The sequence below is a fragment of the Monodelphis domestica genome, chromosome 5, assembly GCF_027887165.1.
Source record: "Monodelphis domestica isolate mMonDom1 chromosome 5, mMonDom1.pri, whole genome shotgun sequence".
Lineage (NCBI taxonomy): Eukaryota > Metazoa > Chordata > Mammalia > Didelphimorphia > Didelphidae > Monodelphis > Monodelphis domestica.
The window spans coordinates 287753845-287767183 of NC_077231.1; the positions used below are offsets into that span (position 1 = coordinate 287753845).

The 13339-nt window shown below is 37.7% G+C and overlaps 1 protein-coding gene across 1 annotated transcript in view; it reads right to left on the reverse strand.

Moving 5' to 3' along the window:
- LOC100030437 (collagen alpha-4(VI) chain-like) overlaps positions 1-13339 on the reverse strand; it is a 202575-nt gene that overhangs the window by 144274 nt on the left and 44962 nt on the right. The window contains exons 13-16 of the mRNA XM_056800678.1: positions 11727-11798; positions 11138-11164; positions 8364-8408; positions 8162-8233 (exon numbers count right to left, since the gene is read on the reverse strand). Of these exons, the coding sequence (XP_056656656.1) occupies positions 8162-8233; positions 8364-8408; positions 11138-11164; positions 11727-11798 (216 nt within the window). The remainder of the gene's footprint in view (positions 1-8161; positions 8234-8363; positions 8409-11137; positions 11165-11726; positions 11799-13339) is intronic.

Sequence of the window (13339 nt, forward strand, 5' to 3'; positions counted from 1 at the left end):
TTTCCTGGTTCCCTGATTGGCTTTGACTCCAGAGAACCACATGCCTTCTGGTGGTCTTCCTCCCCTTCCTCCTATTCCTTGTTTTTCAATTTTTTTTTCTGTGTTGTCTTATCACATTAAACTATAAGCTGCTTAGGCACAGGGACTTTCTCTTTTTCTTATTTGTTTCTTCAGAAGGTAGCACAGTTTTAGACACACAGTGGGTGATTAATAAATATTTGCTGAATTAAATCAATACAAATATGTGCTAATAAGAAAATATGAAAATGTGTACCACAAGTCCTTAAAAATGTTTAAATAACTCAAAAAACTTCCAAAAAAAGAAATGTAAGTGGTGGGGCAGGTAGGTGGCTTAATGGATAGGGATCCAGGTGTGGAGATGGGAAGTCCCGTGTTCAAATATGGCCCCAGACATTTCCTAGCTCTGTGACTCCTGGTAATGCACAACCCAGCTGCCTAACCTTTAACATTCTTCTTCCTTGGAACTGATATTTAATATGAATTCTAAGACAGAAGGTAAGAGTTTTCAGAAAGAAAGAAAGAAAGAAAGAAAGAAAGAAAGAAAGAAAGAAAGAAAGAAAGAAAGAAAGAAAGAAAGAAAGAAAGAAAGAAAGAAAGAAAGAAAGAAAGAAAGGAAGGAAGGAAGGAAGGAAGGAAGGAAGAAAGAAAGAAAGAAAGAAAGAAAGAAAGAAAGAAAGAAAGAAAGAAAGAAAGAAAGAAAGAAAGAAAGAAAGAAAGAAAGAAAGAAAGAAAGAAAGAAAGAAAGAAAGAAAGAAAGAAAGAAAGAAAGAAAGAAAGAAAGAAAGAAAGAAAGAAAGAAAGAAAGAAAGAAAGAAAGAAAGAAAGAAAGAAAGAAAGAAAGAGGGAGGGAGGGAGGGAGGGAGGGAGGGAGGGAGGGAGGGAGGAAGGAAGGAAGGAAGGAAGGAAGGAAGGAAGGAAGGAAGGAAGGAAGGAAGGAAGGAAGGAAGGAAGGAAGGAAGGAAGGAAGGAAGGAAGGAAGGAAGGAAGGGAGGGAGGGAGGGAGGGAGGAAGGAAGGAAGAGAGGAAGGGAGGGAGGGAGGGAGGGAGGAAGGAAGGAAGGGAGGGAGGGAGGGAGGAAGGAAGGAAGAGAGGAAGGGAGGGAGGGAGGGAGGGAAGGAGGGAGGGAGGGAAAAAGAAGAGATGGGAGATGGGAAGGAGGGAGAGAGGGAGGAAAGGAGTAGTAATTTATTTCCTTTAGTAAAAAAACCTCAGCTATGGCAAATGTTATTTAAATTCATGGGTTTAAGAAAGGTTTAATTCATCTATAAGCTACAAACTTAATGAAAATTCTCTTAAGCAGCAATGCCAGGTATGCCATTACATTGCTTAGATTCCCCAAGGAGAAGCTCCCCTACATTAGGCACTAACTCAGAACAGTAACACAGAGGGAAGCAGAATGGGCAGCATATATAAGGGGAATGTCTGGATGGACTTCTTCCCTTGATGTCTGGTGTTTTTTTGGCATTGCTTGATACTGTCTCTATAAAGTAAGGAATTTGTATTCCATAAAGAATTGAATCTGTAATAAGAAAACCTTCCAGAGGTAGCTTTATATATCTTTCTGATGGACATGGGTTTATAGATTCTGTTCTATAACCCTAAGGATACAATTTCTAAGAACCTGATGAGATAGAAATCGCCCTTCTCTAAGATTTGGTAGCAGTGTTTCAGTTACAAAACAAATTCAAGACCTAGAGGCAACAACCACCATCCTGTAAGTATTCATATTATCATGGCCAATTGTTCCATTGTTATTAGATTTAATAGCCCTATACCTGTTAGGACATAGCATCAATTAAAGAGCAGTAGGAGCAGACATTGGTTTCCTTTGTCTAGTTGAATTACCTTTTATGAAACAATCTCACATCTTTATAATATATCAGGTTCAAATAGTCTTTGTGATGGAGAGGCTGGAAGGGACCTCCCTCAAACAGGCAATTCTTTTAAAGAAGTTCTCCTAGGGAATTCTTGACAGTTAAGGCAGAATTCAAATTCTAAATTGTTTAGGGGTACTCTGATCATGATTCCTATGCAACTACAGGCATGTGGGGACTGTGACAGGGAAAATGCTTGTTGGGAACTTATAGTGAAGAATTCAGCCATCCACCATTCAGACTGGGCTGGGAGTATTGAGGGCATCTTTCAGAAGAGCCTACAGGAATTTAAATGTATGTCTGTGTTGTAATCCTAGGAATCTGGCCACCTTAGTTTATATAACCATATAACTAAGTGACCATCTGGATGGCAGGAAGAAAGAATGGGATTAGGACAGAAAGAATATGTTGAACCTCAAATAGCAGCAGAATTCTGAACTCATGCAGCTAAGAGTTTGTTATAGAAAATATGCCTCCCAAATGAGGGCACATTACTAGGGTGACTATAGCCTGTGCTTCTAATGAGCACAGAATTACTGAGCACAGAAGTACCTATGAAGTTAGGCTAGAGACTATATGAGAAGTCCCTGTTGAAGGCAATAGAATTCTAAGTTTCCTCAAGAGAAGACCAGTCAGAAATGTCAGCATTTTTGGGGTGTCTACTCCAGGTTTACCAGGGACAGTGCTTCCAATATCAGGGATCTAATCACCTTGCCTGGTGGGCAGTTAAAAAGCACATGAATTGTTTTATTTGGCTGTGCTTATTTGTAACAAGAAAGGATTTTTTCTGGAGAGAAGAGAGTAACAATGTAGTGCTAATAGTGGTGGATAAGGAACTAAATTTTATTTATATATATATATATATATGTTTAAAGCAACTTATACATAATAGAGATTCATGGTGCCATATACATTCCTCTTTTTTCCTGGTATTTTGATAAGGAAAATTTCATGTTAGTTAATATTTGTCAACTTCATAGTAATAAAAAGGAAAGATTTTTTTAAAGATCCGTAACTTCATTGGCATGAGTGATCTCTTCACCAAGTGAGAGTGATTCCTCCATACTTCATGGTCAATAAAATCAATAAAATAAACAAAGATTTTATAAAGCATATGAAGGCATGAGACCTATGGTGGCAGAGAAGTAAGTTCTAGAAGAATGACAAAGTCTTCTCTGATGATTTCACTGAAGGGAATATTTTCCTGGAACAGGAGGAAATTATGTGGGTACAATGTCTCATTGATTCTAGAATCTTGGAAACTACATCACCCATAGTTTATTTGGTAAGTGACAAGTGCTCACTCCATATTCATAGCATTCTGGAAATTTGGGTCAATATATTCTCCCTGGCACTGGCCCAAAGATTGTCAATCATACCAATCAAGACTTCACTATAACAAATAAAGACTAGAGTTCCGGTAACTCGAGAAGAAAGGGATGAAAAGAAATAGATAATTGTTTAATTTCAAGTCTCTACTGTAGATAGGTAAGAGCAAAAATTCAAGATTCAAAAATGAAAAGCCTTCCTTCCCTCCTTTGCATCTGTAATGACCTTTAACACTAACCAGACCCTAAAGAAAAGAACAAAAAGATACATAATTATTTCAGTGAATATTTTTTATTTTGAATTAGGAAGACTAATATATTCAGCGCAAGGTTATTTCTGTGTGAACTCACTGATGCTAAATAAGATGGCCAATCAGCAACAAGCCAATGTTAGCAACCAGGTGGCTCACCCTTCCACACACCCCAACAGTTGGAGAAAGAACCATGCCCTTTCTGGAAAACTATTTTTCAGTGGGAACCTTTCAGGAAGCCAAATAACACATCCTACCCAGGAAAAGAGAGGGCGGGGGCAGGGGGGAGATTGGTTAGCATTATATTAGCCAAAAAACTATCAGCATCATGATCATCAGCAATTGTGAAGCTAAGTATAATAGCTATTTCAGCACTCGGCACTGTGGACAGTACCAAACTGTGTACTACTTTATTGTGTCACGCTTTTATTGTGGTGGTATTTAAGGCTGCACTGCCATATATTTGAGGAGGAAATTATTATTTAAGTCAGTAGAATTAATAGACTGGTCAACCTTTGTACCTTCAAATAGTTTAGTTTGCAAAAGGACTGAAAAAAAAAAGACTCAGGTGAATTTCCAAGATGGCTTTGTATATCTTACCTGGAGGACCAACCCTCTCTGGGAAGCTAAATGGCTGTGTGTGTTTATTCCCCTTCCTTGGTGTCTGATAGCTCATGAAATTACTTGATACCATTCCCATTAAACAAAGGTTTAATATTATAGTAAGGATTCTGTTTGTGATGAGGATTTTCAGAGAGAAGTTCAGCTACATTTCTGCCATTGTACTGGTTCCCAGTCACTGATCCATCTATCAAAGGACATATTTAGGAGCACAAATATATGGTCATAGTGGTATATTGGTATGATTACTCTATGAATTAGAGAGAGAACAATTAGGAGGTTCTTGCAGTTAGTTCTGTGCAAGAGATAGTGAACTGAACCAGAGTGACTATCTGGAGCATGGATAGGTAGGCCAATATAGAAATAATAGAATTTGACAACTGAATTCTTCCTTCAAAAATATGTGCCTCTGCCTAACTTTTCTACTTCTGATGATGACATCATGATCTTCACACTTGTCCAGCTTTGTATCTCAGTCATCTTTGGCTCTTTTGCCAAATCATTTGCTGAGTTGAAAGCATCTCAGGGCTTGAAGGAAACATGGTTGTCCCATCCCTGAACTGGATTTCCTACTATAATATCCCAGAAAAGAAATCATCTAGCCTCTACCCTAAGAACTCCTGAAGTGAAGGAGTTTCTATATCCTCTGTTCCATTTTTGTATAGCTGTAATTATTAGAAAAAGATAAATTTATCTACTCCTTGAAGCTTTTATTGCTTTTGGGGGTAAATAAAAAGGCTAAGTCATCTTCCACATGATAATTTTTCATGCATTTGACAACATCTATCATAAAGAATCTATCAATGCAATATCCTTGGCCACTAACCACTCCTCTAAACCTCACACTACAATTAACTTAAATATATGTGCCAGGCTGTATACAGTATACTGGATACTCTGGGTATATAGACAAAGGCTCTCCAAGTCCCTGCCCTTAAAGAACTTATACTCTAATGGGAAAAAAAATTAAATATATATTTAGAGGGTACATACAGAACAGACAGCCTTCATTTTTTAACAGCTAGATTCAGGCCTCCTAACTGCTTTTTGAACTTGAATCTATCCTTTCTCCTTTAGGTACTCTTCATGCTGTAAATGATCTCTCCCTCTTCAAAGTTCCCATTTGGCCTGTACTTCTGCTTTCCAATTTCCCTGTATTATAGTTATTTATGTAGGTCTTTAATTAGTTTGTATGCTCCTTGAGTACATTGTTCTCTCTTTGCATTTCCAATATTCTTTGGAGAGTATAGGTATCTAATAAATGTTTATTGAGTTGAATATTGATCTGGGCCATTAAAGAGTTTAGGGACCATCACTTTGGCCACAGTGCATGTGGCTTTCATTGCTCTCCTTGGGTTATGAAAGCAAAAAGTACATAGAGGAAGCCTTTCTAATCCCTCTGTAGTTGCAGTGATTCCAATTTAGTTAAGTGTCATAAGTTTGAAATGATGAAGTATGGGAGAGTGTAAGGATAATTTTAGCATTGTGACTTAAAATCTAAATTTAAGTGGTTGCCAGGGGAAATCCCAAATAATAAAATACTCAAGTCAGCTGGAATTTTTATGGTGATTTAATTGATAGTGGAGGAGATTAAGAAGAAGGAAGAAGGAGGAGTAGCTTTTTTCTCTCCCTCTCCCCCCACCTGGCTATCTTGCAGGGAGATCAGGAGATAAGGAAGTAAGGTTTTAGAGTATGAAGGAGGAAGGAGTCAGCCGGAACTCCAGAAAAAGAAGGGCTAAACCCAGATGTCCAAACCTGAATCAGCTCAAGGGAAACTCACCACCACCACTCCAAGATGTCGAAATGCCTAGCACACTGCCAGCCAGAGTCGCCTTTCCAGGGAAAGAGAGAAGAGACAGAGAGTGATGTGCCTTATATAGATGGTTTTACATCACTTTCCTGTGTCTCATCTGTACTAATGATCACTTAGCTTGACTTAGGACAGCCCAGGGATCTGTCCATTTTTTCTGCACACGTCTGTTGCCTTTTTCTCAGATACTTAATCTTTGAGTTTGGTGCAGATCTTCCTAATCTTGTTAAACTAAGGAGGGTGGAGAAAATGTGGGCTTCCCAAGACCTGATTCTGTTATTCCAAGTATCTCTATTGTTATTGATCAGGAAATAGCTAAATCAAATCTTCTAAAGTATGGTCTGGGGGGGGGGCAGCTGGGTAGCTCAGTGTATTGAGAACTAGGCCTAGAGAAGGGAGGTCCTAGGTTCAAATCTAGCCTCAGACACTTCCCAGCTGTGTGACCCTGGGCAAGTCACTTGACCCCCATTGCCTAGCCCTTACCACTCTTCTGCTTTGGAGCCAATACACAGTATTGACTCCAAGAAGGAAGGTAAGGGTTTAAAAAAAATAAAATAAAGTATGGTCTGATTAGAGTGGAATAGTTTTAAAATTCACAAGAGTTAGGTGGCACAGTAGATAGAGTCCCAGGACTGGAATAAGGAGGACGTTGGTTCAAATCTGGCCTCTGACACTTCCTAGATATGTGACCCTGGGTAAGTCATTAACCCCAATTGTCTATCCCTTTCCATTTTTCTGTTTTGGAAATGATCCTGACAGAATGTAGGGGTTAAGAAAAGGAAATGATAAAGTATAAGAAAGACATCAGAGCAACCTAAGAGATTTAAAGAAGGTTCAGGTTCTAAGGTATTCTTCCACCCATACTTACACAAATAATCATAGAGTTTTCCTCTGAATATTTGCAGAGACCTGACCTACAGTATCCTAGTTGAGAAATGGAGGTCAATAATGTCATGTAGATATTTGTATGTCATCAATTTATAGAGTGTTATTGTAATGCTTCATGATAGTATGATATTGACTCCGAGTTCTCAAGGACTAGGCCAGTAGAGTGTAAATTCAGAGAGGTCCTGCCAAGGTGGAAATGCTCTGAATATAAATCCACTAAGGCCAACTAGGTGGCCCAGTGGATTATTGCAAGCCAGGTCTAAAGACTGGAGTTCAAATCTGCCCTTGGACATTTCCTAGATGTGTGATCCTGGGAAAATCACTTAACCCCCATTGTCTAGCCTTTACCACTCTTCTGTCTTAGTACCAATACACAGTATCAATTCTAAGACAGAAGATAAGCTTTTTTAATGTAAACCCATTGGAGTATTCTATGTCAGTCAACTGGGAACCAGTCTCACTAAGTTTAGAGGGGCTTATGGATTTTGGGGACAGAACTATGCTTGAAGACCCTCTTACTTCCTACCAAAAAGGAAGTACTTAATTGGTTAAATTACAGATCCATAAACACATACATATTGAGTTAATAATTAGATAGATAGGTAGATAGACAGACAGAGAGGTAATCTGGAGTTCTTAATCTATGAACTTATTTTATTTTAATAACTGTATTTCACTATATTTTTCAATATTGTTTCCTTTGTAATACTATATATTTTAATTTATACATTTTTTAAAATCTATGAAGAGGTCCACAAACTTTTCAAACTGCCAAAGAGTTAAGAATCCTCAAGAGATGCCACACGCTATGTGTAATACATATGTTACATATGTGTACTTATGTGTAATATTTTTGTATATGCTACATATATACATGAATACACTTCAGAGGAGTCTGTTGCATGTGTATGCATCAATATATAAATTTATGGATAAATGCATGTTTCCATACATGTCTATGTCCCTACCTTTGATTTCATTGGCAGAGGGACTTCCCAACATGGAAATTCCCTCTACCAATGAGAATAGATAACAATCTATGAAGTACATTCTTATAGAGCTGTCTGGGAAGAGCCTGTGACCAGGCTATGGTCACACCTAGTATGTATCACAGGTAGGGCTATTCTTAGTGGTGCTTTGGATGGGAACCCATCCAAGATCACTGAGTAGGGAAATGATATGATGATCAAAGGGGCATAGGAAGATTAGGTGATTTTCCTGAAGTCACTCACCTTCAGAGCTAGGATCTGAACTCCAGCTTCTAATCACTGCCATCAAATCTTTAACTGCATCCTGACCCAGGATCTAAGTTTATTCTGCTCATATCCTCTTCCACCAAGCAGAGTATATTTTGAAAGACAAGTTTACCATATAAACAAATTTCACCTGATTTCCTGCATTTCCTTTTTCTCCAGACATTCCAGACCTGCCACGTTCACCCTAAATTTAGAGGGAAAGGAAATGGGGAGATAAGGAGAAAAAAATTAAGCTTTGGAACCATCCTTGTCATTTGAGTTTCACCCTTGAGTTTTTCCCACTCCTTCAAAGATTGGAAACATTCTTGTTATACCTGTTCTCCATTCCACCCATCTATTCCGTAATCACCCTGGATGCCCTGTGGTGAAGAGAAACCAAAGTCAAGATATTGGCACATTACACTGAGATAAAATCAAACATATTTTTAAAAGACCTTTATTGGGATGTGGGGAGAGGTGGGGAGGGTTCTGGCAAAGACACATTTTTCTTGACTCATAAATGGAGATAGACCCATTTTTCACTTTTCAAAATTTGATAGAGGTTGGTTTCTTCATATTATGAACAAAATAACACTAAGTTTTACTCTTGAATCATGGCAATATTGTGGCAATTTCAGGGTATGTTTTAAAATATGATTAAATAATGTGATTTGTTCTTAGGAGGTTGTCATTAACAATAAATTTCACAAGATAACTTATATAACACTTAACTAGTTGTTCGAATGTCTGAATGCCAAGGACTCTCTTCCTTTGCCAAATGACTTCTTTTTATTATTTTTTCAACTCATCCTGATGTGCTAATATTCCTAACACGTGCTTGGGAAATCAGCAGCTGAATGGGAGTTGGAGGATAAACAATCACAGGGAGAAAGCTTTGGTGACAAAGGAGCATGTCTTCTCCCTCCTCAGGATTGAGAAAAGAATAATACTCAGGAAGTGATGTACAGTACCTGAGAGATAGACAAGGTGACTGAAGCACACAGAGAGTTTGGAATGAAAGACTTAGAAGGAGGGAAATGAACCAAAAAAGAGTCTTCAGTAGTCTAGCAGTACTTAATCCAGTAGCCCAGATCTCCCACAAGTGTCCCCTGGCCCCTTGCTAGCAGTGGCCTATATGGGCAAAAAGACTTATTTTCCAGGACATGTGAGACCCAGTAATTACAAATGATTCCTCATCAAGAACACATTCATTCTTGTTTAATAGCCACTATAGTTTATGTCTCTCTTTATCAGCAGGACAAATTCCAAATGAACTTTTGACCATATCGGTTCTTCAGTGGTCTTGCTTCTTGAAACACTAAAAAGATTCCCAACCTCATGGATTATGTTTTCATAAAGGCAGAAGCAATGGTAGTAGTAATTTGAGAAGAATGAGATGATAATGATGATGATGACCTCAATGCCTACATAACATTACACTTAAAAGGAGTTCATACAAATTTAAGTACAATATTTCCAACATACTGAATACTCAATATCTAAACTATATGGAAAGAAAAGTTTTAAAACATAGAGATCTAATGGGAATTTTAAAAATTGGGTGTATGTTGAGACATATATCTCTCCTCTGGTCTCTGTACTAGGGTTTTCCCAAAGAAACTTTCAGTGAGTCTATAGAAGAGGAGCTTATATCTTGGAGATTCTTGTTCAATTTCAAAAAACAAAAACAAAACAACCATTTTACCATTTTCCCAATAGTCTACATAACATCACATAGACAATAATGATAGAATAATAGCAATTTGTCTTTGGATTCTTTCTTAGTCCCATTCTAATAACAAGTATAACAACCTCTATTTAACACTTAAAAGTTCTTACACTACCTCATAACCACTCTAAGTTAAGAACTTCTGGCATTTATTATTATTAAAGCTCTGGTTTAAATCAAAGATTCCACTCTCTTCCTTCTCCTAGCTTGACTATTACCTTGGGAAATATTCTGTCCCTGTACTCTTCTAGTACAATGTGATAATGTCCCACTTCCAAGGGGAGCTATTAACTTCTATTTTATAAAGTCTTCAGAGAAATTTTAGGCATTCTCTATTGTCAATATGGTACATGTTGTCATATAGATGGCTAAGATAAAATGGCTTAGTGGATAAGAATCTGACCTTGGAGATAGAAACTGACTCTTAAACAAGTGACTTTAAACTTTATAACTTTAAACAAATCACTAGCTTTTCAATGTTCTGGGCATATCTTTAAAAGTATAAATTGAAGAGAGGGTGTTGGCTTGCATTAATACATGGAACTTGGGATTTCCTTTACCAATGAAACCACAGGTCAAATTCCCATCACCCATGCTAGGATTTACATCTTTTTGGCTGGATACTTAATGACAATTTAGCTTTCCTGATAAATTTCCCTTTTACCATCATCATCATCAAAATCCACACATATTTATTGAGTGCCTATTGTATACTCCATTTAAAATAAGAAACCTATAGTCACTCAATGCGCTTGTCATTCATCTGCTGAAGTAGAGATTTTTAGAACACAGTTAAATGATATATGTTGTTCTCCTTACCACTTAGGATGAGTTAATCAATTTTCACAGACCTATGTAAGTTCAGACTTCCTTCCCAACTTTATCTAGCTCCCACCAAAGTGGGAGCCTTTTCTGTGTCTGGATTAGCTGGAAAGCATATCCAATCCCAGATTTGCCAACATCTATACCACCACCCCTGGATCCAACAGCTGATTCTATGAAACTCTCCCAAGGCCAATCTCCATCTCACTCAATCTCAATCTCACCTTCTTGCTCAGGACCTTAGAGAAATCTTAAGTTCAGACCCACACTTTACCAGATTATCATTATTTAATTAAATTTGGAATTAAATTATTTAATTAAAGTTGGAAAGATTCAAAATTCTATCACACATGAATGCCTTGGGCAATGTATATGAAGCTCACCAAATATTCATTTATTAGCCCTGAATCCTGGACCTGCAATATCAATAACATTTGCTTTTGCCTTTCCATGAATTTTTTAACCTTTCTTTATTGAAGCAAAGGAAAAGAGATAAAATTTCCTATTGTATTTACTCAACAGAAATAATTTTCCATTTTAAGAGAAGAAAGTACCTACCTTGTCTCCTTCAAATCCTCTTGATCCCTGAATTTTAGAGAGAAAAGAAGTTGTTAAAATGAGATACAGTAATAAGTTTTGCCAGGTTTATGAAACCATTTGTGTTATTTATAATAAAGACAAATAAATCAAAAATTAGAACTTGACCCCAGAGAAATGGACATCCTAAGGATATAGAAGAGGCTTTATTTCTAACATACACGAGTTTGAAGCTGGAAGAAGTTCTAATAGACCCTAGACAGTTGGACCACTCCAGATAAGAAAGGGTTGTTGCCTAAGGCTGTAGATTAAAAAGACCTTTTCTTAGATAGGGTAACAGAGAAGGCATGTGGAAGACAGAGCTTGGGAGAAGTCGGAGAAATCTGCAGGTAATATCAATGGCCTTAAACTGCCCCCTATAGTGGATTTTTAAAAATTTGGCCCGGTCATAGTATAGACACCTCCAAAAGAGCTAGAAGATAGACTTTTAGCTAAGAGTCAGCACTATAGTGTCATGTCCTGAACCATTTGGGGATTAAATGGCCAACTGAAGCAGACAAAACAAGACAAGGACAATGACTCACATTTCCATCGCCAGGTCAATGCTTACCTTAAGCCCTCTTATACCTGGGCATCCTCCTTCACCACGAGGTCCGGGCAAGCCAACAAATCCTCTTTCCCCCTGTGGGATAAAAGTGTTTCAGGCTGAGCCTGCCCAGATGAGGAAAACCAGCTGCTCCTCTCCCATGGCACTTACTCTCTAAACTTAGAATGGTCAGCTGTCCCCAGTGCCTCATCTCTGCCTTCAAGTCTCAGTTAAAGTCCTACTTTAAAGCATGCTGGGGCTCTCCCTCTAAGCTTACCCACTTTTATTTATCTTGGCTTAATGCCCATTTGTACCTGGATGTCTGCATGTTGTCTCCCCCTTTAGATTGGGAGCGCCTCAAGGTCAGGGGCTGATTTGTTCTTATTTAGAGGTTTATTCCCCTTCTTATATCCCCAGTCCTTAGCATAGGGAATAGTAGAAAGTAGGTGCTTAATAAGTGCAAATTGACTTACAGCAAGGAAAAAAAAATCAGGGAATGTTAGAGCTGGAAGTAAATTTAGAAATCCTCTAATCAAGACTTCTTTTGCAGGTGAAGAAACTGAGGCCCAGGAAGTTGGGACTAGAACTCGGGTATTTTAGTTCAAGAGCTTTTTTCAACTATACCATTCTTATCTCTATAGCTAAACTAACTGATTCGTTTTATTTGTTTTGACAAACAAAAGGATGGGATTGTGAAGAGATTAGTCTGTTTGCTTAATTATTCCACCAAAAGTCCTATGGGACAGTTGGGTTCATTACTAGTGAACTGATCATCAAGGAAGAAAGGAAGAACAAGTAAGAGAATGGAGTCTACAAAATATAAGGCTAATAAACATGATCAATTTCTTGCAAAAACAGGGAATATATTGAGTGGATTATTTATGAATATCAAGAAAATGAAGCAGCAATGATCTTTTTCAATCCAACATGAATTTATTGGAAACAGGTCATGCTAGACTAAGCCCATTTGCTTTGTTTTGGCAAAGTTTTGACAGGGAAATACTGTAGACAAAGTTTACCTGTATTTTAGCAAAGTATTTGATAAAGTTTCACATTATTCACACAGACTACATACAGAGATTTTTTCAACTGATCTTACAGTTAGGTGCCTGTAGAACTACTCAAATGGTGAAACCCAAAGAAGAGCCATTGCTCAATTTCAATTTGGAAGCAAGTCTTAATGCTTCTCAGGGATTCATTCCTGGTTCTTTGCTAGTTAATGTCTTTGTCAAGGATTTGGAGAAGACACAAATGGCATACTTATCAATTTAACATATTACACAGAGCTAGAAGGGAAAGCTCTCACTGAGGATACACATGAGTCACAGGGTAGAGAGTTTATCAAAAATATTTGAGGATTATTTGCCATATCAATGAAATTCTAGACTGAGACCAAAAGTCAACTGCAGGCTCAACACACACACACACACACACACACAAAACCCAATGTGATGTTCAGGCAAAGGAAAAGATTATACAATCTTAGACTTCATTAAAAAGAGCCAGGAGGAAGGTAGTCTACTTCCATTTTATCATCTTCCAGCTACACACACCCAACTCAACATAGATTACTTAAGTAGACTCATTATAGAAGATCATAACATAGTAACTCAGCTTTATCATACATGGATCTCCCT